The sequence below is a fragment of the Equus quagga genome, chromosome 9, assembly GCF_021613505.1.
Source record: "Equus quagga isolate Etosha38 chromosome 9, UCLA_HA_Equagga_1.0, whole genome shotgun sequence".
In the NCBI taxonomy this organism is placed as follows: Eukaryota; Metazoa; Chordata; class Mammalia; order Perissodactyla; family Equidae; genus Equus; species Equus quagga.
Window position 1 is genome coordinate 28,420,376 of NC_060275.1, and position 27,392 is coordinate 28,447,767.

The 27,392-nt window shown below is 51.9% G+C and overlaps 1 protein-coding gene across 2 annotated transcripts in view; it reads left to right on the top strand.

Annotated features, from left to right (window-relative positions):
- ST8SIA5 (ST8 alpha-N-acetyl-neuraminide alpha-2,8-sialyltransferase 5) overlaps positions 1–17,978 on the top strand; it is a 65,228-nt gene extending 47,250 nt beyond the window's left edge. For both annotated transcript variants that reach the window (XM_046672235.1, XM_046672236.1), the window contains 5 exons: positions 1,758–1,844; positions 5,796–5,940; positions 9,648–9,760; positions 10,574–10,666; positions 11,787–17,978. In XM_046672235.1, coding sequence (XP_046528191.1) covers positions 1,758–1,844; positions 5,796–5,940; positions 9,648–9,760; positions 10,574–10,666; positions 11,787–12,255 — 907 coding nt within the window. In that variant the 3' untranslated portion in view covers positions 12,256–17,978. The remainder of the gene's footprint in view (positions 1–1,757; positions 1,845–5,795; positions 5,941–9,647; positions 9,761–10,573; positions 10,667–11,786) is intronic.
- Positions 17,979–27,392: the final 9,414 nt, after the last annotated feature.

Here is a 27,392-nt window from a genome sequence, read left to right on the forward strand (position 1 = left end):
GCTGTGGAACGCCACCTCTCCTCCCATGTGACGGGAGCTCGAGAGGTGAGAGCTGCTGTGGGAGGTTTGGGAAAGCCAGGAGGAAGGGTGAGGATGAGAGGAGGGCTCCTTCCAGCTCTTTAAAGCTGCCAAGCAGGTCCCATAGTTAGGAGGTGTCTGAACTGGGTCTAAGGCCCAAGTTCCCCTCTGCTTCCAAAATCTATGTACTTAGTCGCTGTCCTGTATGACTCTTCCTGCAATCAGCCCTCCCACACCAGTCCTGTGTTCCCTCCAGAGGTGAGGCTTGCCCTGTTTGGGAACAACTATTTTCCCCTCCAATTAAACACAGGGACTCAGCTCTGCAGAATGAACCTAGTTTTTACCTTACAGTTAAGTGAGTATTTACCTTTTTTTTGGAAGCATGGAGGCCTTTGGGAAGTTGATGAAAACTTCAGATTCTCCCCAAGATGTGCACATGGGTGGATAGACTTGAGATTTTGCCTGTAATTCTGAGAGTCATGGGTTCCCTTAAGCCCTTCAGTGGATCCAGAGTAAGAACCATTGTTATAATAGTTTTTGATAACGCTCAGCTCCTGGGGGCTGGTCACTTCCCCATTCATGACCTTCTTTAAAGGGCTGCTCTCTGCCCCAGCGCCCAAGACCAGCCAGCTTCTGAACTGGTCCACAGCTAGGTGACCCTACACAGTTACAGAATGCTGGGCCCTGGGGTGGGGACTGTGGGTGGTCAAGAGAGAGAAGTCATGGCTGTCCTTTAAGGAAATTCTGATCTGTCCAGCATTTCCCTGTGTTTCCGAGGAACCCCAGTCTGATGAACTATTCAATGGAGAAAGGGTTCCATGATCCAATACCTTTGGGAAATGACGCATATGATATCCTTTCTTGGAAATTCACAATATATGAGAACATACTAAAGGATCTGAGAAATTCTGCAGTAAAGAAAAACACTTAACTTTATTAAACCCAGCTTTCTCCAAATATATGTGACTGTGAGTTCTCCCTTTTTCAAAAGAAAATTTGGTTAAACTATATGAAATTGTCATTTTAGCAGCAGAGAAGGGTGTGCCCTTGCAATGAGCCCATTAGGGAAGTGATCTCACGCCCTTTATAGACAGATGCTCCTGGGGGAACTGTGCAGGCCCTTGGCGGTGGGCGTGCGAGGAAGAATGTTTTAAAGGGTACCCGGGATTTGTTTTAATCAGATATGGTGAGACGCACAGACACAGAAATGATATCAAGAAGGAAGAAGTTCTTATACTCACAGATCCCTAGAGACAGGAGGCATGGCAGGCCAGGCAGGGCCACACGGGGAAGCACCAGGGATGGCCAGGAGGAGAAAAAAGCACAGGCGAGAGCCTTCTATTATGGTTTTTGTGGGAAGGAATGGGAAAAGCAGGGCAGACAGGCTTAGGATTGGTTGGGATGAATAATTTTGGAGGGCTCTGGGACATAGGGACTGCCCCTAGTTGTGTGATGAGGAGGGCAGGGGCTAGTGGCTCAGTTGTTAAAGGAGGTTGAGAGCATGGCCTCTGAATTGGTTGGCTTGCCTGTGAAAGGTGTGCTTGCAGAAGAGTTGTTTGCTATCTCTCGGAATTAGCAAGGCCCCAGGTGTGAGAGCATCAAGAATATAGAAAATAAGAAAATACAAAGGACCAGCCCAGGATTTGGCATATGGGGGAGCAGGACGGGAGCATGTTTGGGAATGAGGACACCTAGTCCCTTTGGCCTTTCATGCACTCTTCTGTCTTCCCCTCCCACAGGGTGAAGCAGTCGGAGCTGTTCGACAGGTGGAAGAGCCTCCAGATGTGCAAATGGGCGATGAACATCTCTGAAGCCAACCAGTTCAAGTACCTGCGATGCGTCTGTCCTTCCCAGCCCTTCTACTCGTGGGGTTCTCCTCTTGCCGCCTCTTCAGATCCTCCTTGTCCTGCCAGGCCCAGCCCCTAGGCACATCTTCCCAGGAGCTGGTTCCAATTGGGCTTTGGCATCTGGGCCGTGGGGAGGTGTTGGCTCAGTCTACAGGCTGAGGTGGCACCTGCTAGGTGCTGTCCCCTACTTTCTCGCCCTTAGTCCTTGCAGCAGCCTTGCAAGGTTGGTGGTGTCATCTCCAGTACATTTGAGGTTGACTGAGACTCATAACAGTGATTGACTCAAGGTCTCCTGCAGGTCTGTGCATGTTAAGGCACCTGGAGCACCTTGCATGGTCTCACCCCGTTCCCCTGCCCACCACTGGGGCAGCGGCTCTCACTCAGCAGCCCTCTCCTTCCTTCTCGGGCCACTTGGGGTCTTGCAGCCTATATGGATGTTTGAGCCCTGCTGCAGATTATTTTTTGCCCAAGAAGCAACAGCTGTATGTTAAAGTTCTCCTGTCTTTGAGAGCTAAGCAGCTAGCAGAAGCCCAGAAATTCTTTTTGATTAATGGTGAACCGGAGGGTCCTCTCCATCTCTAAAATTCTCTGAGTTTATGGTATTATTTAGTGCAGGTAGACCCTATTTAATGAAATTCGTAGGCTCTTGGGAATGTGTGGGTAAACTGGATTTTGGCAAGTCAGGTCATAGTTTAAATGTACTGGGGAGCTCTCAGCCTGAAGGAATCCTGCCCGGGAGGCTGTGAAAAGCAAATCACACTAAGGATTTTGTATTTTCTTCATTAGTCATTTGTTCCGGTTTGCTGCAATTCCAGGCCGAGTCTAGAGACCGAGTAATAGATTTAAGTGCTACGTTTTTATTTTTATTTTTATGTATTTATTTATTTTGTTGAGGTCACATTGGTTTATAACATTATATAAGTCTCAGGTGTACATCATCATATTTTGACTTCTGTATAGACTGCCGTGTGTTTACCACCAAAAGTCTAGTTGCCCTCTGTCACCGTAGACATGCGCCCCTTTACCCCTTTTGCTCTCCCCCTGCACACTTCCCCTCTGGTAACCACCAGTCTATTCTGTGTTTGTTTGTTTATCTTCCACACATGAGGGGGATCATACAGTATTTGTCTTTCTCCATCTGACTGATTTTGCTTAGCGTAACACCCTCAAGGTCCGCCCATGTCGCAAATGGCAAGATTTCATCTTCTTTATGGCTGAGTAGTATTCCGTTGTATATGTATACCACATCTTCTTTACTCTTTCATCCAAAGTAAGTACATTTTTAGAAATGTGAGTGTTTAAGGTGATGACCCCTGAAGAGCAGGTGCCAGCAGCCCCAAACCAGAGGTCTCTGTGAGACTGTGGAAACCCACCTACGGCCTGACAGTAGTTTGCAGAGACCCATCTGTCATAAAAGTAGAATGTGAACTTGAGCAAAGTGCTGGAAGAGCGGGAAGAGGTCCAAGATCTGTGCGGCAAGTGAAGCCCTGAATCCGCCCCTTAGGAGTGTCACCGTGGGGGCTGTGCAGCAGATGCCCCTGGGGGCCCGTGGGGCGTGAGCGCACTGAGGCTGACAGACACTCGGCATGGACGAGGTCAGTGAGACGCAAGAGGATATTGTCCAGGCCGAGAGCTGGAGAGAGGCCTTATCGGTGGGGTTCACGTATATAAGGAAATAATGAAGCAACAGGAAGATGACGTGGCAAGAGAAAACAGGGATGAGGGTGGGAGCCTTTGGCAGGGATCAGTGAGCACTCTCGGGGGGAGAGGCTTTGGGCTTGCGGAGACCCTTCTGGAGCTGGGGGTGGAGGTTGGGAGCGGTTTCAGGTGTGGGAAAGGGAGCTGACATCAGGTCAGCTCTAAATGGAAAGACCTTTAAGGCTAGTCGGTTGCCTGCCTTTGTTCTTATTACTAGTTCATTGAACAATGATGAGATTCTTAATTCGGGTTCTCAAGAACCTGGTGCAGTGATGTGGGATGGGGTGGAAGAGCGTGCCAGAAGACAGGGAGGAGTATTCCAGTGACAGGAAAGGAATCCTGTAACTGAAGTATTCCGCCACCTCCCTGCTTACAAATAGACACATTGGCATTCTGGCTTATATATCAGTCACTTGTGAGCTTGGCTAGTATAAGTCAGTCTCCCTCAATGGGGTTTTCTCCAGTGGATTGACACGATTGAGTTTCTGGACCAGCAAAGCTAAATGGACCAGTTACTAATTTGTGATGCTGACCCATGACCCCTGCCTGGCCGGGCTTCTGGCCTCCCCTCTGGGAAGCCTCAGTCACATTCTGAAACCATCCACAGGAAAGACCACTTTCTGGGACCAGCAGCCAGCTAATAAGCTCTCCAGTGAGGTCCCTGTAAGAGATTAAGTCATAAAAGATAATTTGTAAAACCTTCCTGGCTTTGGCAACTTGGAGTCACAGAATTACAGAGGGTCAGAGGTGGAGGAGCCAAACCTGCATTCTACAGGTGAGGAAACTGAGGCCCAGAGAGGGGAAGAGACCTGCTCAGAGCCCCATGGCTGGTGGGGACAGAGCAGAAACTAGAACTCAGTCCTCTTGCCACAGTTGGCAGGCCAAGTTTCCATCCCAGACTTTGGGTGTGAACTTTCTAGAAAGCTCCTCTTCAGCCTTTGATAGTGGTCATCATCTGGGCTTCACAGAGAAGGTTCCATTCCTCCCAGGGCCACCTGGACACTGGATGTGACTGTGCTGGGAGACGATGTTGAGGAAAGAAGGCCACTGTGCACTCAGCCCACTGCTGCTGTTTTTGGAGAAAGTGGATCCTCATGGGCACAAAGCCCTGACATGAGAGGATGGCAGTTTGCATCCTTTGTCAAGTCCAGGTCCTCTGAAGCCACGGCATATGGCTTTGGGTCCCCAGGATCTGAGCCCATCACCAAGCCTGGCCGGCACGCCATGGAGAATGCACTGCTGGGTGGAACCCCAGCTGCAGAGAAGAGAAAAGTAGGCTCGTTGGCCTGGCTGACTCCCAAGCCTGCCTCATCGGCCACATTCTCTCTCGGAGATATTTTTTAAAGCCTGCTTGCACCATCTGAGCTTTAACCCTTCTGTAGCTCATGTTTGAGTGTTTTCGTGAGTGACATCCACAGGGATCTTTTTACTGATTTAAATAATGAATTCCTGGAAATTTCTTTTGGAAGCTAGATTCCACTTTCTGTAGGAAGCCATTCAGTATCAACTCACCATCCCGATTTCTTCTGACCCTACACTATTCCTAAGACAGTTTCTAAATGATTGAAGTATTGCACGTTTTTGTTGACCGTTTGTGTCTTGGTTTTGTGACCCCGTCAGACAGGGTAGATGCCTGTCAGAGTCTAACATGGGGGCTGAGTCGAAGCAAGAACTCTGCATCCTGCTGGATTTCCATCGGGGCTGGATAAACAGCGTGTTTCCAGGAAGTAGTAGAATGCTTAGCAGATCCTGAGGAAAGCCTGAATGAGGGCTATTCATCCCACAATTTGCGGGGACCTGCTTGTTAAACAGACTTGTGCATGTGACTGACATTGTGTGGGACCAGGAGAGGCATGGTCCCTGCCATCAAGGGGCTTTCATTCAGGCAGGGCGGGAGTTGGCAGATGATGAAGCGGGTGGGACCCAGTCTGTGCTCCCGGCCTTCAGAGGCCAGTGTGATCGGTGGGGCTGGGGTGGCTGGGAGCTCAGGAGAGAAACCTGGCTAGACCCTGAGAGGTCAGTGTCAGCAGAGGAGGAAAGGCCCGGGCATTGGGCGGGCAAAGGGGGAGGGGACAGCATGAGCAGAGGAGTGGGGGTGCCTAGGGGTAGTGGGAGGGGACGGTGTTCCCTGGTCTCCCCTAGGGGCCTCGGTTCCATGACCCCTCTGCTTGTTGAGAGGCTTTGCTCTGCCCGGTGTCACCAGTCTCTCCCCGTCTGTCTCCTGCCCTGCAGGTCCACTCTGTCCAGGTGCTGTAACGCCCCCTCCTTCCTCTTCACCACCCAGAAGAACACTCCCCTGGGGACGAAGCTCAAGTACGAGGTGGACACCAGCGGCATCTACCACATCAACCAGGAGATCTTCCGCATGTTTCCCAAGGTGCCGCTTTGGGCAGGGCGGTCTCGGTGGGGCGGTGGGGCTGACCCAGTGTGGCCCTCTGTGGCCATGCCCGTGGATTTGGCATCACTGCGCTGTGTCCTCTGCACACAGGTGTCCTGGCCCTGGTTAGCTATTCTTTTAGGCTCAGTAGACTGTCCTCTGGGGTTCCTAGGGTTCTTTCTAGCACAGTGAATGCCAACTGGCTAGTATTTGAATGGCTTTTGGCAAGAAAGTGGTTGTAAAATTTTGGTTATTGCATTGCTTGCAGAGGACATCCTGAAGCTATCTGGGAGGGTGATTAAGCGTTTATCCCCCTCCCAAGGGAGGCACAAGAGCAAAAACATGTGCAAAGAATGTGTGCACAAGAAGTCACAAACCAATACAAAGCAAGGCACCGAAAGATTGATCTCGTATTGGATGACCTTGGGCAATTATTATGTCCTTCAAGGGCTCATCTCTCTGTCTCTAACACTGGGTTTTAGACTGGGAATATGTTTGGCTGCCTATAACAGAAAATCTAAAATATCGGAGACTTAAAGAAAATAGACGTTTATTCTTTTCCTGTCACATATAAGAAGTCTGGAGGTAGGCTGTTCATTCAGGGCCAGCATGGCGGCTTCCTGGTCACAGGGACCACAGAGCAACTGATCCGCATGAGCAAACTGCTCAGATCACTGAGGCTCAGGCACACGCACTCACTTCTGGCCTGGTGGCTGCGTCAGACTCTCAGAGAGGAGCCCTGGAGCCTGCATTTTCAGCTGATCCTGATGGTTGCCATCTGAAGGGGAGGAAGGCTCCGTGGGATGTGGTCACAACCACCTCCTGGAGAGAGCCGGCCCAGGGCAGGACTTAGGGGGTCCAGTGTGTAGAAATTCTGAGCGGGGGCACGTTCAGGTCTTTCTGGATGAAGTCTGAGGGTCTGGGCTGCCCTGCTTCTCCAGGGAGTGCCAAGGAAACGAAGCCCCGGGTTTCCCTGTGTTCTGGTACTCGCACCAGAATGTGCTGGTGAGACTGGGCATCCTGGGGCATCCTGGGGAGGAGCTGAAGGTGGGGAGCTCTCAAACATGCTCTCCCACGTCACAGTGCTGGAGGACGATGGGACACGAGCCATGTCTCCGAGGCAGGTATTGCAAGGCCTGGAACATGAGGCTGGTGACAGAGGGTGAACTTACATTTCACGCAGGTACTGCCAGTGGGTACACATAGGTCAGATATGACATATGGGTCCAAGGAGGGCTGTGGGTATGGACCGCGGAGAACCAAGGAATTAGAGCTGGGGTTGCCAATGTACTCCGGAAAGGCCAGAGAGCACATATTTTAGGCTCTGCAGGCCATATGGTCTCTATCACAACTACTCACCCTCATCCTTCTAGCACAAAGCAGCCTTAGACACGCATAAACAAATGAGTGTGGCTGTTCCCAGTTTAGTTCCTATTAGACACTGAAATTTGAATTTTATATAATTTTTACATGTCACGAAATATTCTTTTGATTTTTTTCCAAGCATGTACAAATATAAAATCCACTCTTAGCTTGCGTGCTGTACAGAAACAGGCAGCCCGTCAGATGTGGCCTGTGGGCCGTAATTTGCCACCCCCTGAATTAGAGCATATGACATAGAAGTATTTCCCAAATCTCCCTAAAGTTGAGTGTTTCTCTGGTTTTGTGAAAAGTACAGCTTCTCGGTCTCCTACCCCAATTCCAGAGGTTCGGAGTCTGTGGTTCTGGGGTAGATCCCAGGAATGTATATTTTCAGAAGGTACCCCAGGTAGTTTTTGATTTACAGAAGTTTGGGAAACAGAATAGAAAAAGCCTTTGATGAGCTCTCAAGGGTGACTTTGGTTTTTTTTCTTTCTGTGGTAAAAGTCAAACAGTCTAGTTTCCCCCACTGGCCGTGAGACACCCTTGCTCTCCCTGTCGTGGCCCCGGGGCCTGTTCCTCCAGGGAAAATGGGCCCTGAAGAAGGACATTCTCCACAGATGGATGCAGCATCTCCTTCAGATGTAGCCTGCTTCCTGAGGATCCCATCGTGGTGTGATTTTCCATGAGACTCCGTCTGGCAGTTGGTCCCATGAGAAGCCTGAGGCGCTGATGGGGACAGCTCTCGTGCAGGGCTAGCCAGCTGCTGTGCACTGGGAGGAGAGATGCCCAGCGGCCTCCTGGGTGTCAGAGATGGGAGGGACCTTCGGGCCATCTAGTAACCACCTGGTCCCCTGCGCTGAGACACCTCTGGGCCTAGCACTGCACTGGATCTGCTTTTCATTTACACCAGTGCTTCTCAACCAGGGGCTGTTTGCAGACATTTATCAATGTCTGGAGACATTTTTGTTGTCATGACTGAGGCGTACTCTTGGCATCAAGTGGGGAGAGGCCAAAGATGCTGCTAAACATTCTACAGTGTATAGGATAGCCCCCAACGACAAGGAATGATCTAGTCCAAAATGTCAATAGTGCCAGCTTGAGAAACTGCTTCACACCCTCTCGTTGACACGCACATGTCACTATTCCTAATTTTACAGATGGAAAAACCGAGTCACTGAGAGCTCAAAAAACTTGTCAGCCCATTACAGGGGGAAACCAGCGTTAAACTTCGGTCTTTTGACTAGTGTGCCCAGTCCTGGTTTGCCCCAGACTTTCCCACTTTGACCAAATGTGAGTCCTGCATCCTGGGTGAAGTCCCCCAGACCTGGGCAAACCAGGATGTTTGGTCACCCTACCCTTGACTCCAAGTCTGTGCTCCTGTCCTGTGCGTGTGGCTGCCCAGCTCCACCTGCTGTGGGTTGCCTAGGAGGGGATTATGACCGAGAATAGGGACATGGTGGAACCAAGTCTCCTAACTCTCAAGCCAGTATTTGCTCTTTCCTGCCAACTTGCCTGTGGTCCCCTGGAAAGCATGCCCAGGGAGCCTCTGTGGGCAGCCAGGGCCTAGACCAAGGTAACCCCACCAGCCAAGGTTGACAAAGACAAAGCACTGTGAGGTGGCCACCTGGGTGCTCTCTCGAATGCCATCAGCACACAGGGTAAGTGCTGGCTCCCCTGCACTCAGAGCTCGTTCTCTGCAGAGACCCCAAGTCCTAGCCTCTCACTGCTCCCCTGACGTGGCCTTGCTTGCTCACCCCCAGCCTCTTGTCCCTATTGCTGCCAAGTCCTGGCACCTGTCCCAGTCCATATGACCTTTCTGTCCCAGGCCTGTGTCCTCCCTGTGGAGGAGAAGAGGGTCCACACCTCACCCTGAGCTGAAAGCGGTGAGGGCCAGATTTAGGGCCCTGGTCCTGGGTGGCCCTGTCCCCATCTCTGCTGTTGTCATTCCCCGGAACATCTGCATTAACCATTAAAAAAGGCACACCAGAAGTCATAAGAAGCTGAGCTTCCAGAATTGGGACAACCGAGGGCTTCAGTGCAAGCAGGGCTAGCCATGACCTGTACTCTTCTTACTGGGAACCTAAGGCATCCCAGGGCTTATTGAACAAGGCCGTGGAGACGGGGCTTCCGTTCCAGCTCATTTGTAATTGCCTCTGGAACTGAGAACAAGTCTTTCGACCTCTCTTCTCATCTGCAAAGTGGAATAACCACTTTTCTCCCACATTCCCTACAAGGCTGTCTCAGGGGGCCGTGAGGAGTAGAGGTGGACATGGGGATGGAGGTGAGAGCACCAGGTGAAGGCTGGGGTGGCACTGCCTCTGACAGCTGTGCTCCTGTCTCCCCAGGACATGCCCTACTACCGGTCCCAGTTTAAGAAGTGTGCGGTGGTGGGCAACGGGGGCATCCTGAAGAACAGTCGCTGCGGGAGGGAGATCAACAGCGCCGACTTTGTCTTCCGGTAAAAGAATCGCCGTGGGTCTGCACCTGCCGCTTCTGCCCCCATGGCCCTCTTCCTCCGTGCCCCTCCCCCAAGGGGTGCCCCATCCCCCCGCCCTAATGCTGCCCTTCAAGTGATCAGTCCCCCACTCCCCACCCCTGCAGACCCTCAGGCTCTGGATTGTCCCTTCCTCTCCAGCCCTGTCCCTTTGGGCAAGTGGTTGAACCTCTCAGGTCCTCAGTCTCCACATCTGCAGAATGGGAAGTGTGTAGAGAGCAAATGACATAACAGATGTGAAGACCCTGAGGACTCGCAGGGGCCGTGCAGGTCTGTTGGTGAGAATGTCTGGGTGGCCACTTTCCTGGTTGGGTTCTACCCTTCCAGAAGCAGTGCTTGGAACTAGGACAGCTCATGGCTGACCAGTATTGACTTCACCCTGTTTAACTAAGCTAGAGACTGGTCCCTGTATTTCTTCTTCCTTATGTAGAGCCCCGTCTTATCTCTTTGGGGATCCTTGCTTACATCTTTAGCCTGGATAAAGAAGATGAGTTGAAAATAAGAGCCTAAAGCCAAGAGACTTGGGCTGAGGCTGCAATGGGATCTCATGGGTCACGGATCCACAATCATTGGGCCACTGAGGGTTGGTGGGGGAAGGGGTCGAACTTGCCCCTCCATGCTCAGGCCATAGAGAACCCACCCAGCTGGCTTCCTCTGTATCCCTCTGCTCAAATGGTCACCATCCCTTCCCTCCCTGCACCCTCACCCTTGCCCACTCCCCAGCTCCATCTAGAATGACTCACCACATGCAGTCAGGCTGCCTTGCCTCTTTTGCAGATGCAATCTACCCCCCATCTCGGAGAAGTACACCATGGATGTCGGGGTGAAGACGGATGTGGTCACTGTGAACCCCAGCATCATCACAGAGAGGTCAGTGGCCCTCTTTCTAGACCTAGGCTGTTCAATATGGTAGCCATTCATCACATGTGTCTCCTGGGCATTGGCAATGTGGGTATCCAGATTGAGATGTGCTGTCTATAATCGTAAAATGCACACCCGATTTCAAAGACTTAATATGAAAAAGAGGATAAACCATATCTCATTAAATTTTTATATTGATTACATGATGAAATAAATGATAGTATTTTGGGTATATCAGGTTAAATAAAATATATTATAAAAATTAATTTCACCCATTTCTTTTTACTTATTTAAATGTGCCTACTAGAACATTTAAAACTACATATGTGGCCTGCGTTATATTTCTTTTGGACAACGCTGGTCTAGACTGTCTTTACTAGAGATGGGCCAGAGAGCTTTCTAGAGTGTGACTGGCAGGCAGCTCCCTAAGGGGTGTGTCCAGGCAGCACTGGGGAGAAGCTGCATGCAAAGATCTCACCGCCCCTGGCTCTCCTCCCAGAGTCTGTCTGCGAGGCCCCAGCGGAGGGGGTTAATGTGTTAAAACTCCAACCCTGGCATAGTCACACCTCCAGGTCAGATGAAGGGTAAGAGAGGGCACCGCAGGAGAGGACAGGAGGGGAGTTGTTAGGTTGGGTCAGATGCCGGGGAGCATTTCCAGAGTCAGCGGAGTGAAGGAGCATTCAGACAGGTATGAGAGGAGCCCACCGGAGGGCTGTTTAGAAGAAGGTGAGTGAGAGGCTGGGGGAAGGAACGGCTGGGAGGACAGGCAGCTGTGTTTGGTGTCCTTCATTGGGGATCTTGGGGAAGACAGTACAGGTGAAAGCCCTCACTCCCTGGCCACTCCCGTCCGAGCCCACCCTGGTCCACCCTCAACCTTTTGGGTTAAGCACTGACCTCCCCCTGCAACCTCACACTAGATATTTGTCCCTTTGGGTCCAGACTGCATTCTCCCACACCCTCTTAGAAAAATTTAACGGTCCCCAGGAAGGCGGGACGTTCACCTGCTGAGGTGACAGGAGTCCCCTGTGTCCAGTGGAAAGAGCCTAGGGTAGGGGGGTGGGGGAAGTGAGGGCACAGAGCCCGGGGCAGGACGGCCGACCCTCTCACTCGCGCCCCCGCCCCTCGGCAGGTTCCACAAGCTGGAGAAGTGGCGGCGGCCGTTCTACCGCGTGCTGCAGGTATATGAGAACGCGTCGGTGCTGCTGCCAGCCTTCTACAACACGCGCAACACCGACGTGTCCATCCGCGTCAAGTACGTGCTCGACGACTTCGAGTCGCCGCAGGCCGTCTACTACTTCCACCCGCAGTACCTGGTCAACGTGTCGCGCTACTGGCTCAGCCTGGGCGTGCGCGCCAAGCGCATCAGCACCGGCCTCATCCTGGCCACGGCGGCCCTCGAGCTTTGCGAGGAGGTGCACCTGTTCGGCTTCTGGGCCTTCCCCATGAACCCCTCGGGCCTCTACATCACCCACCACTACTATGACAACGTCAAGCCCCGCCCGGGCTTCCACGCCATGCCCTCGGAGATCTTCAACTTCCTGCACCTGCACAGCCGCGGCATCCTCCGCGTGCACACGGGCACCTGCAGCTGTTGCTGAGGGCGGCGGGGCGGCCAGCCGTGCTCGGCAGACAGAACCTCTCTCCTCCTCTCACTGTTGCGCCGGGCAGTGCCAGGGCCGGGCGGTAAGGCTGTCACTCCCTCCGTAGTTCAGTTCCGTACTTGGGTCCTGTGGGCCGGGAGGCAGGAATCCGGCTGGGGCAGAGTGAGCTCTGCGCTAGGCGTCCTGAGCCTCAGCCTGGGCCCTGTGTCTCTGCCCTGCCCACAGGTAGCATGCTGCTGGCCCACGCCTCACGATCTGAGCCCTGGGGATTGCAAGTGAATAAAGCACATTTCCACTCAATTTTAGCATCCCAGAGAGCACAAACTATAACGGCCTTGTCGCAGCTAAAGGAAGGCCCTACAGAGAATGGAAAAGAGGGAGACCAAACCTGTGAGCATGGTCAATATTTAATTCAGACTTTTGGATTCCTGAGTTTCTTCCGAGGCCTCAGCCATGAATTGCTATCTAGAATCTCAAAGCTTAGAGGCCAAGCCAGCAGCCAGACGTTCCTGGAGTGGCTCAGAGAGGTCCAGGGACTTATTGACCAAGGTCACTCCAACTGACGGAGTCTGTTAAGTGATGCAGTGAGATCGAATGCAAGGCCTGTGTGGTAGGATCTTCCCTGAGAGACCATCAGCTGAGGAGAGCCACACCCTCCAAATACATCCTCAGACACACAGTCTTGGTGCCTCCAGGTTCAATCCTGCATTTGATCTTCTGATGAGAAGGAAATAAACCTGACCAGCCATTTGCACTAAGGTTTTCAAGCCAATGTTATTGACTGAATAAGTGCTTAGCGATTTGCTTCCTTTTCTGTCTCCTTATTTTCAGCTGTTTTAACCAGGAGTTATTTATAAGATCTGTTCCCCTCTATGTTCCTGAACTCTGCAGAATCCTGCTCTGTCGTGTTCCTGAATTGGAACCGTAAGGCTCCGGGCTGGAAAGTGCTGACATGTAACTGGTGAGCGTAGCAGATAGAAGCGCCTCATGGCCTCTGACACCAGCATCACGGAGGGTTCAGCTGGAAAGGCAGGACTTCCCACATGGCACAGCCTGGCGGCCTTGAACATGTGGACCCATAGGCCTGCACTTTGGGAAGTTAGCTGTCATTTCAGCGAGGCTGACGGGTTAACATGTCATTTCACGTCTGACATTCATTCTCTTTGCTTCCCCCGTGGTGGTTCCACCATTAATGCGGCTGTGCCTAAGAGACCCTGATGGTGAATTGCCTTAGAACTTAGGTTTGTGGAATCATAGAATGTTCTGCTGGAGGGCTTTTGGCCCCCTCCTGTCCCCTCTCTCCCTCCTTCCCTCCTTTCTTCCCTCCCTCCCTTCTTCCCTCCCTCCTTTCTTCCGTCCTTCTCTTAAACATTTCCAGAAGCCTTTTCTGCTTTTCTCTGGGACATGATGACAAATAAAGGCAGAATCTCTGTCTTCTCGGGGTGGAGGGCTGACCATAAACAGACTCCAGCCCCCCATGCTGGGTGGTCTGAGGAGGAGGAGGAACTGTGAGAGGACAACAGGGGGCGGGGACTTCCATCCCATCACCTCTTTACAGGCAGAGCAACAGCCCCAGCCAGCGACAGACAGAGGAGAGTGCTGTCCCCGGCCTCCGGGCTCCCCATCCCAGGCTCCTGTCTTAGCAAAACCTCTTCGTCTTGATTTGTGGTTCATGTTGGTGGGTTGTTAAGGAATGTGTGTTCCATGCACAACACTGTTCTAGCTGCTGACCTTTCACCTTTGCTCTGAGCCCTGATATCAACTAGGAAAACCTGAGGCTGCTCTGAGTCTCAGTCTGCTTGTCTGTAAGAGCAGGAAAGCAACCAATGAGACAAAATAGGCTCAAGTGCTTGGTAAAATAGGAAAAAGTATGCAAGGACTGCGGATGGTTATGCTTTCTTGGGCTCTGCCTGTTTGTCCTAAGAGCTTCTGGGGAAGATTCTAGTTAACTGAGGTTTCCAGCCATTTGTGGTTCATTGAACCCAGTTCTTGAGACCATGGAATACCAGAACTGGAAGGCTCTTAAAGACCATTTTGTCACACTTAAGGAAACAGGCCCAGAACAGGGAGGTGACCTGGGTCGAGTCATGCCTGGGGCTCTAATGAGTGGCTGCTGTGGACAGACCCCTCTACCGGAAGCCCTCTGGGTGATGTTTACGTTCCAGGTGGGGCAGTGGTTGGGGACAGGATCCTTGCTAAGTCAGCCCTCAGGGTTCTCACGGCTGAGGGTGTCATGAGAAGGCATCTGCCCCAACCAGGGCCCTCGTAAGAGCTGGGATGGAGCCTAAGGATCCATCCCATGTAGGAGTTGGGACTCCTGACTCATGGTCCTATGTCTGCCTACCGGCCTTAAGACAAGTCCTTCCTCTGCCTTAGGGTCTCAGCTTCCTCATCTCTACAACTAGAAGCTTAGCAAAGATCTCTAGGGTCTCTATAATTTCTAATTTTTTTTGAGGCATTCATGATGTATGAATCTAAGCCATAAATAATATTTATTATAATAGCTAAGATTTACACACTCTCATTCTGTGTCAGGCCCTACACTGAGCACTTTCTTGGCATTATCTCCTGTAGTCATCACAAGACCCCTTAGGTAAGAAAGCTCCCACTGCCAAGTGAGGAGACTGAGGCTCAGAGTGATTGCCCAGGGTCAGGCACCCAACGGAGAGACTGCACCGGGTCTGTAGAACACCAAAGCCCGTGCTCCAAGCCTCTGTCTTGGCTGCTTCCTAGCCAGCATCGCCGGGGCTGGAACAAGAGGGATCCTGACCGAGATGCCGCTGCAGGGTGGTGCGGGGCCCTGCTCTAGGGACAAGTGCTCTAGGAGGCTGTCATGGGTCCAGGAGGCAGTCTCTGCTTGTCCTCCCCCAACCCCACCCTGGGAGCAGCACTAACCCACCCGCAGTAGAATGTGTGCCCTTCTGGCACTGGAGGGGAGCTGAGGCCATCTCCGCATTTTGCAGGTGAGGAGAGATGCCCAGAAAGGGTACATGTTAAATGACAACATGCTGAGTGACTTGCCCAAGGCCACGTGGCCAGCTAGTGCCTCAAGTGGGACTCAGAAGTCTCCTGACTTCCAGGCTCCCTTGCTCCTGCAGCCAATGTTTGTAGGAAGAACTTTTTTCAAAGGCTCAGAGAGACGTGGGCATTGACTCAAGAAGCTGCCACCATGTCCCTCGCAGTCCCAGTCACCATCCCGCCACGCAGTGCAGACTACCAGTTAAGTTCTTATTTAAGGGAAATAGATTCCCCACAAAAAAAAACAGCCGTCGTGTCTTCATCTGTGCTAAACCCACTGCTCCAGGGTTGAAAGGCAGCAAAAACAAGTAAACGACTCAGTGCTTAGCCAAGCAGAAAGGAAGGTGGCTCAAGGTCAGATGCAGCCTCTGAGATGGTTCAGCAATGCCGCTGCGGCAACTGTGCTCGCTGATCGCCTGGTGTCGCAGAGAACGGGCATCTCATCGCCCTTGACTTTGCTGAGCGTGGGGAGGAGGCAGGGGCAGCGTTTCCTGACAGTTGAGGGAGAGCACAGAGCTGGCTTCAGCCAGGCGTTCAACACATATTTATTGAGCTCTCCTCCTGTGCCAGGCATTGTGCTAGGTGCGGGGGAACTAGTGATGAGCACAAGGTAGCCCGCGTCCTCCTGGCGCTCGCGGTGCGGTGGGCGTGTCCAGACACTGAACCAACAGTCCCACAGGCGCACATAGGAGCTGTGCTGAGAGCTGGGAAGTCCCAGCTCTGGGACGATTATGGGGTGAGGTGGACAAGGGCATGCAGGAGTCAATCCTGAATTCTGAAGGTGGGCAGGAGAAAGATGGTTGTGCCAAAGCAGTGGACACTTCTCAAGCCTCATCCTTGACATCCCTGTGACGTGTGACGGGAGTGACCTCGCTGGTCTTTTTGAGTCCTCTCCTCTTTTGTTTCCTAACGAACCACCGTCTCCCGACTTGCCTCCTATCTCTGAATGCTCCTGCTCGGGCTCTTTAATTGATTCATCTTCTGTGAAGCTTCCTCAGGGTTCTCTTCTCTTTCTAGGAGTCTTCCTGCAGAAATCTCATCTAATCACAGCCTCAAATATCTCCTGTCCTTGCATCTAAACCCCTTACCTGCAGGCCACTTCTCCCTTGGAGCATCAGAAGCGTGCTCACGGTGGCCTCCTGGACCCTATACCTGCACAGCATCTCAAACCTCAGCATGTCCTCAACTGGTAGAGTTAAAAGGACAATCTGGACTCAGAGTTGCCTTCTGCCGCTAACTAGTTGGGTGACCTTGGGGGAGCTGCCAGAGCCCCTGGAGGCTCTGATTTATCATCTGAGGAGTGAGGCCAGGGTGCCAGCCCCACCAGCTGTGGCGAGGGTTAAGTGAGATAAGGTTGCACAGTGCCTGGCACATCCTAGACACCCAATGAGCGCAGCTTCCCTCTGCCCTCCCCCTCCCCCATCATCCCCCAGTGGATGGCTCTATTGCACCGCTGGCCTCTCAGCCCAAAACCTGGGTCACGCTCGGCTCTTCCTCCTCTTCACCTTCTATGTCCATTTGTGCACCAAATCTCGTTAATTCAGACTCATAAATATCCCTTGAATCCATTCCCTACCTGCATCCCCACTGCCCTAAACTCAGGTCCTTCTGACTGATCTTTCTGCTTCCAGAGAATTGCCTTCTGGAAACACCTTTGGAGGAGCCCATTGCCCATCTGTACCATATAGTCTAGATGCCTTGCCCAGACGTGCAGGCATGTCTCAAGCTGACTCACTCACCTTCCAAGAGACCCTCCTGCCACCTCCCCGCCCCCTCATCCTCCTCCAGGCGCTGTGCCTTTGCACAAGCTGGTGGAAATGTCTGGAATGGCCCCCTACTCCTGCCTCCCTCTCTCCTCCCCTTCATCCTATCACTTTTGCAGATGATGTCAGGTTTGGCCCCTGTGTCCTCCCCTCCGTGAACCTGGGCTGGGCAGTCTCTCCTCTGTGCTTCTGTAGCACCCATCACTGACTTCTGTCGAGACGTCCTCATTGCTCACACATGGGCATCCCTGTGTCCTTGGCCGAGGGTCCATCCTTTCACTGAGGGAAAGCACCGTATCTGGCTTATCTTTGTGCCCCAGCACTGGCACAGAGCCACGTGTTTACTATAGCAATGGGGTCTCTGGTTACCTGGTGGGCTCCAGCGGTTCAGAAGACCCCATTAATAAACCGAGTAACACCCTGGGGAAATTGTTAGCTTAAGAGAGTCCTCCGTTGATTATTTTTTTGCCTAGTATCTTCCATGTGGGAAGCACTGAACTATGTGAAGACTCCCCTGCCTGTCCTTAGGGGGCTTGGGGCTCTGTGGCTGGCTGGCTGGTGTCTGGCTGGCTGCATCACGCAGTCTCTGATACCCTCATGTTTCCCCCCATTATCTCCCCACTCGCCCCCTACTGTCATCGTGTATCTGCTTCTTGCCCGCTAACAACCCTCTTTCTCTAGTTTAAACAAAACAGGGAAAGGTTTCCTTTTTTCTTCCTTTCCTCAAAACAATATAGATTCGTCAGGATCTTGTATTGCTGTGCTGAGCTGCAGGCTGGGTAGCAGTATATCAGGGACTTATCAAGAATGTCACAAAAACAAGTGGAAGATGCTGTATTTATTGGCTGGGAAACGGATGAGCTGAGCTTTGCAAAGCATCTGCTCCAGATGCCCAGTGGAAGGCCAGGAGCTTGGGTGGGGGGGGGGGGGTCTTTCCTTGTGGGGAGGGGATGGTGCTGCTCTGAGTTCACCACACACCTTGGCCTCTCTTACTACAGCCAGGGCACCTCTCCCGCAGGAGGCTGGTTGTGGCTTAGGGGCCAGAAGAGGCCAGGCTAGGGGTGTGCCGATGGCCAGAGTGTGCCTTCCCTTGTTCTTTGGAGCTCTGGTCAAGCCAGGCCAGTGTGTAGAGGTTGAGTGCGTCCTCCGAGGCATCCTGATAAAGCGGTGTGGTCTTTAAAGGGTGGACCGTAGATCCCTGTGTCAGAATCCCGGGGAGCTTGTTAAACCCCAGCCTCTGGACTTGGAACCAGCAGGCGCGCCATCCCCGGGTGGTCCTGGAGCACGCATCCGCCTGAGAGCCGCGCTCGTCACTGCCTGCGGTTCAGTGGCTGCTGCCAGGCGAGTGGTGATGTCTGGCCTGAAATTCAGACTAGAGCCTCAAGCGAGAAAGGAGTGAAAACAAGAATCTGGCACACAACCCAATTTCTGGGTTTTCTATAAATAAGAATATAAAATATAACCCGCTATTAAACTAGCGACAAAAATTAACTGCTCAGGAATCTCTAACATTTACAAAATCTGTTTAGGCCTCAACACTCAGAGATTCTGTGTTTTTTTTTTTCTATTTTTAATTGTGGCAAAATACACATAAAATTTACCATCTTAACCCTTTTGAAGTGTACAGTTCAGTGGTGTTAGGTACATTCACATTGTTGTGCAACCAGTTTTCCAGAACCGTTTTCATCTTGCAAAACTAAAACTCTATACCCATTAAAAGGACAAATCCCCGCTTCCCCCTCCACCCATACCTGGCAACCACCATCCTACTTTCTGTCTCTGTGGATTTGACCATTCTGGGTACCTCATATATATGGAATCATACAGTACCTATTTTTCTGTGACTGGCTTATTTCATATAGAATCACTTATGTACAGGCTGTTCTCAAAGGACATTAACTGTTTTCAGTGTCCCTATAGTAGAATTGTGATTTTAGTTTTTGTCTGGAGCAGTTGTCCTGGGCCCTTGGTCCGTCCCTGGCTTCTGGCGACCTTGGCCCCTTTGCTGTGGGCCAGAGCGGACCTGGTCTTGCTTTGCTAGCTGGGCTCAGCTCTCCTGGCCAGCCAGTGCCCCGAGAGGCAGCAGTCCTGCCCATCTTTTATAAGTGTTTACATATTTCCCCTGCGTAGTCTGTTCTGTGAACCATCTTTTTTTCATTTCAGAAAAAAGAGAAAGAGAGAAATATATATTACCATGACTTAGCTCTTGGCACAAAAGCCAGAAAAGTAACTGTCTCTCTCTTTCCAGTCAGGGGATGGTTCCCTTGGCAACCAAGTAACTCATTTACTTCAACTAAATGACTTGCTCAGCTTTGGGGTAAAAGTTTGATTTCTTCTAGAATTGTGGTTCTCAACACTGTGTGCACGTTAGAGTCACCGGGGGATCTTTGTAAAATAACCCCCATGCTAGGTCCTCACTTTCCCAGGGGATCGGACTCAGTTGGCCTGGGGCTGGGGCCCTGTATCCTTATTTTAAGAATCTCCTTAAGTGGTTCTTTGCACACTGCTTGCAACTCATTGCCCTGAGGCTGCACATTGGAGTCATCTGAAGAGGTTTAAGAAATCCTTGTGCCTGGACCCCACCCCTAGAGGTTCTGACCTGGCTTGTCTGAGGTATGACCCGGGTATTAGGGTTTTTCAAACTCTGGGTGATTTGAACATGCATCCAAGGTTGAGACCCGCTCTTCTAGGTCGGCAGTTCTCAGACTTGAACCTGCGTCCGCATCTCTGGGATAGCTCATTGATTCTGGACCCCACCCGCCATCTTTGATTTGGTGAACCTGGCGTGGAACCTTTCTCACCAGCTCCCAAGCGAGGCTGATGCTGGTCCTGTGACGACACTTCCCTCCTTTCCCACCTTGCTTTGGAAAAGGCTCACGTTGAAACCAGCTAGTTAGTACCTGGTTCTAGCCTCAATCTCTTCTCTCTCCAACTGGAGGCAAATCCTCTGCCCCTTCCCTCTGAAGACGCCCCAGCAGTGTGTTCCCAGTGAGAACTTTATTCCCACGGCAGCTCAGAATCACGCATTCAGCCGCAAAGTTTATAAGAACCCCTGAACATCTTGGCTTGATAAAGGAGAAAATCGTTACTATTTTACCGAAACAAGGTCAGAGCACCCCTCACTTCCCAGGACCACTTATCCAGCAAGTTCACTCAGCCCCGGGGGAGCTGGGGACTCAGGTGAAGGAAAATTAATTTTGAGCCCCTGAAATAGATGCTATAAAGCTCTGTATCAAAGGCCAAACATTTTGCTGAGAGCAGATCCCTCACGGTGGTCACTTTAATTTTAAAGTTAATTCTAGTGAACTTGGTTCTGGTTCCTAATAATAAAGCAAACTAAGAGACTGATAACAGGTGCTAGATAGAGCAAGAAGTGGCAGCTAATAGCCTAATAGTAATGGCATTAAAAAGACCAAAACTATCTCAGAAAACACCAAGTGATCTGGAGCCGTTTAGTGGAGGAGCAAATAGTTTAGTGGAGGGGCAAACAACGCCGAGGTCTCAACAAAGCATTTCAAGTCAGTTCACCCTGCCCTGTGCACAGCCGTACAGAGGTACGAAAACCCTCCAACAGCGTTCACTGCTCTGTGTGAGAAGCCAGAGGAGCATCTCAGCCCCTTGAGCATTATTTCCATCCCTAAACACTTAAAAGACCTTCATAGAAATCTTGGTGCTTAAAAGACTCCCTCCATTATCTTGAAGTTCAGGAGGGTGAGAGAGTTCGTGTCTGCTGATGCCGGATGAATGAGATGGGTGACCTCCCTCTTTTGGCCTTGCATTTTCCCTCTGGCTTTGGGGATTCTCTCTGGCTACCCCCCTCCCCCGAGAAAAAAGACAGGAGGAGGGGGAAGTGCCCCTTCTCCCTTCCTACCTTAAAAGGAACGTGCAGCCTGGTCAATGGAGGTGACAGGGGAACCTTTCTGCATCCTTCCTCCACCTGTGGCCTCCTTATGGCACGTGGGAGGGGGGATTGGGACCTCCGTGGGGGCTGGAGCCGGCCCCTCAGTACTCAGGCCTAAGTTTATTTGTGAATTTAAGGATACGACTTTCTTTCCCCTGCAGGAAATACTTCTACCTTCTAAACACCTTCACCATCCATTTTCTCCCCCAGCCTCACTGTATCCCTACGAGGAGGGTGGGGCAGGTGGTGGCATCTCTACTTGACTGAGGGCCAGAAAGGTGACAGTGGTGTGCCTCAGGTCACATGGGGTTGGTCGTGGAGCTCTGGGGTTGGGTGCCTATGCTTCCCCGGGGGCAGGGGAGGTGGCCAGTGTCCTGCTCGAGCCACCGAGACCCTTCTGTTTTCTTCCCTCTATGGTGGTTGGGCTGTTTGGAATCTGGTCCAGGCCTGGGCTTTACTCCTGGCCTCACGCCCTGCCCAGCATCTGTGTGGAAGGGCCTGTTGGTATTCATTCCTCTCTGGGCCCCAGGCCCTGGGCACCGAAAGCCAGCAGCCTTGGGTGGCTGTCCCTGGTGGGGCGGGAGGGGAAGCAGTTGTACTTGGCAGAGAGTCACCCAAGGCCACAGGCCTGAGCAAAGTGGGAGCGTGGAGGGAGTTGGCATCAGGCCTGGTGATGCCAGCCCCCTGGTGCTGTGGCCCTTGGGGAGGAGGCTGGTGGGTTCCCCAGTGGCAGCTCCTGACAGCCTACCTGGGAGTCAGCCCTCCTGCATCTTCTCCAGCAGAACCCTCGGCCCCCACTGTGGCTGGCTTCTGAACAAGTCCCTCTGCCCAAGGCCACTTTGTGGGGCAGCTGGTCCTCCCTGGGGCTCCCACACTCTGCACACACATTTTAAGAATGCGGTGGGGGCTCGGTGGCCTGCGGACTCCCTTTCAGGACTGACCTCCCTTCAGAAAGCCATAACTCTTCTTCAAAGCTGTATTGTTTGAACTGTGAAATATGTGTATATGTATTTTTTTTTGGAACTAACACTTTAACTCAATGAGCATACAGTGGGTTGTTCAGTGCTGCAGTTTGGAGTCAATCTCATGCCACCTTGCTCCCAAAGTGAAGACAGGACGGACAGTGGGCGTCAGCAGAGGAACTGTAGAAACCTTTTGCCCTGCAGCCACGTGCCCACTGCCCTGCGCCTGCATGTGGCTTCAACCAGGCTTGATGTCAGTTTCCAGGAGGGGCTCACGTGAAGGCAGCCAGCGGAGTTTGTACCTGATGGGTTGGTGGCACTGACTCATCCCTCAGTGGCCTCCTATGTGTGAAGATGGAGTGCACATGGTCATGACGTCCGGGTGCTCCTCGGCCCCGTCCCTCCCTTGCTTTCCTCTGCCAAGAGCTGAATCACGCTGCACTGCGCTCTGTAGAGCCTTTCCCACTGGAGAAGAAAAGGGAGACCGAGATGTCATTTGCTGGGATGTGGACAAACTCCATCTGTGTGTGGAGCTGGGGCATTGCTTAAAAAAATCCCTCTCTTGCTCTGTTGATTTGTTCCCTCCCTTCGTCCTGGAGAGAGATGCTCTGTACCATTCCCAAGAGTGTGTGTGGGGAGGTGGGGCTGCAGCCCTTATCGTATGTTCATGCAATGTTGTTCTGGGAGGAGGGTTCATACAAACTCCTGCGGCATAATTCGAGCCTGTGTGTGGTTGTCCTTGAGTGAGTCTGAAGTGATAACTGTGACCTATGCCTGAGAACATAATCAGGGTAATTTGTATCTGTCACTGTGTTTGAAAAGCCCTCAATTTCCACCCAATAAAACCAGTTGAATGGTTCATCTAGCAAACTCTTTGGACGTGGGCATGTGTGTGTTTGTGTTTGGGGACTGGGCCGGATGAGGCTGACGCAGCACAGCCCGATGTGGGGAAGCCACCAGGTCTTTCGAGGAACGCACGGCCATCCTGGGCATATCTTTGGGCAGTGTCGGGGGTACGTGAGGATCAAGAGGCCTGTCTGTGTCCGGCAGGAGTGACAGTCTAAGCAGGGGGGCAGGTGGCTCGCAGGAAGGGCTCAGAGACCAGATGCAGACCACATCTAGTGGAGTGCTGAATTGGCAGTGCACAGGGTGTGGGAGGATGTGGAGAGGGGACCACAGGCTCATGGGGGTGGGGAGGGCCCCTGAAGGTTGGAGGGCTGCAGGAGCAGGTGGGGTTTGAGATGTGTTCCTACCCGGAAACAGGCTCAATTAGCCACACAGACCTGCCTCTCTTTAAGCAAAGTAGCTCTGTCAAGGTCCAGAGTCATATCCAAGGCCTCTGAGCACTAATTAGCCTCTTATTTAAAATAAACACAAAACAAAAAAGTTTTTTCAATGCTAATTTCCTATTTAAAATAGGATTACGTAAAAAACCTTTTTTTTAATTCATGCACAAGCCACCCCTGGTTGGGGCCTGCCCGCCCCAGGAGCTGTAGCTAAGACGGCTTAGGTGCCCTCAATCTGTGTCGTGGGGAAGTCCAAAGTCTTGCCTGTGATTTCTGCAAATTCCCAGGGATGTTTTCATGATCGCTCTGCCTTCAAATTGCCGCTTTGGAGCACATTTCTGTCTTATGTCTCTCCACCGCCCAGATACTAGGTGCGGCCCTTTCCTTGATATCGATGATCACATAATGCATGCCAGAGTATGTTGGGAGGAGATGGGAAAGGGATGGAAATCACTTCCAAATGAGCAACCTCAAACAGAACGTTTGGTGTTCCGGGCTGACGTGTCCTTGGACAGCCCAACCCCTGGCCAACCTCCCACCGTGGCCTCCCCGTGGCCCTAGCCTCAGCCTGCCTCTCTGGCTTCCCCTCTTCATCGCCCTGCTTGCCTCCATGTTCTCATCTCCCCAGCTCCCTCTCCACGGAGAACACATGTCTGTCATTTTCTCTTTGGAGCAGTTTAAGCGTTCTCTGTGTGCTTGGTCTCCTGCTGGAGGGGAGCCCGGATCTCGGCTCACCTTCCACCCTCGAAAATTTCAGTACCAGCTGTAAGATGTTTCCTGATTACAATTGTACAATGCCAGGCACTTAAGTAAGTAACTGTGGGGCCTGTGGATGCTGTTCGAGGGTCAGCCCTGGGACCTAGGCATTGCGTTCCAGTTTATCACTGCAGGAAAAATAGCTGAGGGTCAGGGAAGGAGGACTTCCATAGATATTTTTGAATGAATGAATGAATGTATCCATGAGCTGGAGGACAGAAGTTGAATGTATTTCATTTACTTATTTAATAAACACTTAGCAGATGCACACTATTTGTCCCTTCATTCATTCGTTCAACAAGTATTTCTTGAACCCCGACTTTGGACCAGGCTATCTGGGGAGCTGGGAATACAAGGATGAGCAAAGCATACGCTGCCTCTCCTCTCACAAGACATAGAGTCTGGCCAGAGAAACAGAGGTAATCAAAAAATTTCACAGCTCGGGGCCTGCCCAGTGGCATAGTGGCTATATTCACATGCTCTGCTTCAGTGGCCCCAGGTACACAGGTTCTGGTCCCAGGCACAGACCTATACATTTCTCATCAAGCCATTCTGTGGTGGTGTCCCACATAAAAAGTAGAGGAAGATTGGCACAGATGTTAGCTCAGGGATAATCTTCCTCACCAAAAAAAATCATCTTTCTCTTGGGGCTGGCCTGGTTGCATAGTAGTTAAGTTTGTGCGCTCTGCTTCGATGGCCTGGAGTTTGTGGGTTCGGATCCTGGGTGTGACCTACACACCGCTCATCAAGCCATGCTGTGGCGGAGTCCCAAATGTAAAATAGAGGAAGATTAGAACAGATGTTAGCTCAGGGACAATCTTCCTCACAGAAAAAAAGAAAAAAATCATGGCTCAATGTTTAATCAGAAACTGCTACAAAGGAGCAGATAAGTGCTGTGAGGGGCTCAGTGGGTTGCCCTGACCTGAGGTTGATCACCAAGGAGCACTCCTCTGAGGAAGAGACCATTGAGATGAGAGCTGAGGGATGAGCACAGGTTAACCAGGTGAAGGTAGGGGTGGAGGTATGGGGGAAGCATGTCCAGGCAGAGGGCCCTGTGTGGGGAGAGAGCCTGGGATCCCAGACAGAGGCTGTTGCCAGGGAAGGGAGGGGCAACATGGTGGGGGATAGATCTGGAGGGCTGGATGGGAGCAAGACCCTGTGCGGAAGAGGGGGGCCGGGTTAATGGTGTTGATTTTGATTCTAAGAGAATAGGGGCGCCCTTGAAGGATTTTAAGGAGGAAGAGGACACGGTCAGGTTTTCATTGAAAAAGCTCCCTTGGCTGTGACGTGGAGTGTGGACTCGCTGGGGAGCAGTTAGGAGGCTACTTATGGTGACGAGGACTGGGGCAGGGGGTGCAGGGGCGAAGGAGCAAAGGGACAGAGTTGAGAGCTCCAGAGGAGATAAACAGAATAAGCAGACAAGAAAGCAGACCCAGACGTGTATTGGGTGGGTGTTGGGGGTGGAGGGAAGGAGGTGTCAAGGGTGACGCTTTCTCAGCAGAGGCGCAGAAGGCTGAGACACCAGCCTGGCCCTGAGGATGGGGTTGCTTGGTGGAGGTCAGAAAATATGAAATCGGAGGTTTCAAACAAGGCACCAAGCCACAGAGGAGGCTGCTTCCCAAGGGAGGCACTAGACCATGTACAAAATTTTCAGATAAATTAGCTAAAAACCAGGTAAACTGCTCTTGGGCCCTTCATGCAGACTGAAGATGTGAAAGAGGTGGCAGAGAGTTAATAGAATAGTTGATTATTTTTTTTGGTGAGGAAGATTGGCCCTGAGCTAACCTCTATTGCCAATCTTCCTCTTTTTGCTTGAGGAAGACTGTCCCTGAGCTAACATCTGTGCCAATCTTCCTCTATTTTCTATGTGGGATGCTGCCACAGAATGATTTGATGAGCGGTATGTAGGCCACGCCCAGGATCCGAAGCCACGAACCCTGGGCCGTCAAAGCAGAGCATGCGAACTTAACTACTGCTCCACCAGGCTGGCCTGGAATAGTTATTTCTGAAAAGGATTTGCAGTGCAGAGAACTGTGAGCCCCATTCTCAAGGAAGAGTGGTGGGATGGGGGTCAGTGCTACCTCCTGACCCCAGGCTTGGTGGGATGGGCTTCCATGGAGCCACCGAGAGGCCATGCTATGGACTCCCTGCAGTTGGGGCACAGGGCACTGGAGCCCCGCTCTGGCCTGGAGAAGCTAGAGTGGCCCAGGGCAGCAGAATCGGGCTGAGTTGGGAAAGTTCCAATGGATTCCTGGTGGGATGGATGTGTAGTAGGAAGGTCAGCCAGAGGTCATTTAGGAAGGGATTTCTGTTGACGAGGCTGGTGTGCCAGGGCGAGGGGACCTTGGCAGCAAGAGGCTGTGAGGTGTACCACTGGGGCAGAAGTTGAGGCTGGATTAGGAACTGTCCGTTCGAAGGAGAGGCATGGCCCTGTCAAGGGAGCCCAGTCAGAGTAGGGCCCGGGAGCAAACCCACACAGGTTCCCATGGGCCTTAAACATCTGAGAGGCCTAACTCTGCAGTGGGGTGGGATGGGGGCGTGGGTCAGACCTTCAGATCCAAGAAAGGGAGGGAGGAGGTGAGCAGGACAGAATGTGATGCGCCCTCCCCCATAGACAGCAGCTCAGCCTGGCTCAGGGAGAGGAGTGGAGAAGTCTGAGTTCCGTGAAGACTGCATGGTGGACCGCACAGTTCTGGTTACTGACGTGAGACAGGGTTTGTCACTTATAGTGATCTGCTAGTGACCAGGAAAGTCAAGGGTCTGTGCAAGATTTTATCTTAATGTCAAGGGAAGGATTGTCCTTACCAAGCACAAAGAAAGGTGCTTTTTATCACAGCCACGAGTCCTGCTTGTACAGAATTAATTACAAAACAGTGAGCCGAGTGCAATAACCCAGAGAAGAGCAAAGGGAGGCGGGGATTACAGAAGGGACCAGGGACCAGATCCTGATGACGCATCGGGGCTTGCCAGTCAGAGAAGGGGCAGGGCATCAGAGATGGGTGTGAGTGTGAAAGTCAGCAAGGAATGAAAGAGTTTGTGAGTGTGGCCAGGCGGGGTGGGGTGGGGTGCAGGGCACTGGGAGCAGGCTGGAGTAGTAGACGGCACAAGATTTTGGGGAGCCCTTGTAAATGGGGCCAAGGAATTGGTAATTTGGTTTCTAGGAGACGGGGCAACAAGGGAATAATGTGTCCGCATGAATTTTCTGAAAAAGTGATGCTGGCAGGAGTGCAGTGAGGATGATGGATATTTGCTGGGCATCAAACTAGGGGGTTTGGTCCCAGTGAGAGGAAGAAGGTGGGGAGCAAAGGTAGTGACACTGGGGAGAGAGAGGAGGGGTCTGACTCCAAAGATGTGGTGTGAGGGGTTTTGCCCTTGACCACGGGGTGTGTGTGTGCTTTCTGATCTGGACAGGAAGAGGAGTAGGGTTGGGTGGAAATGGGGGCGGGTT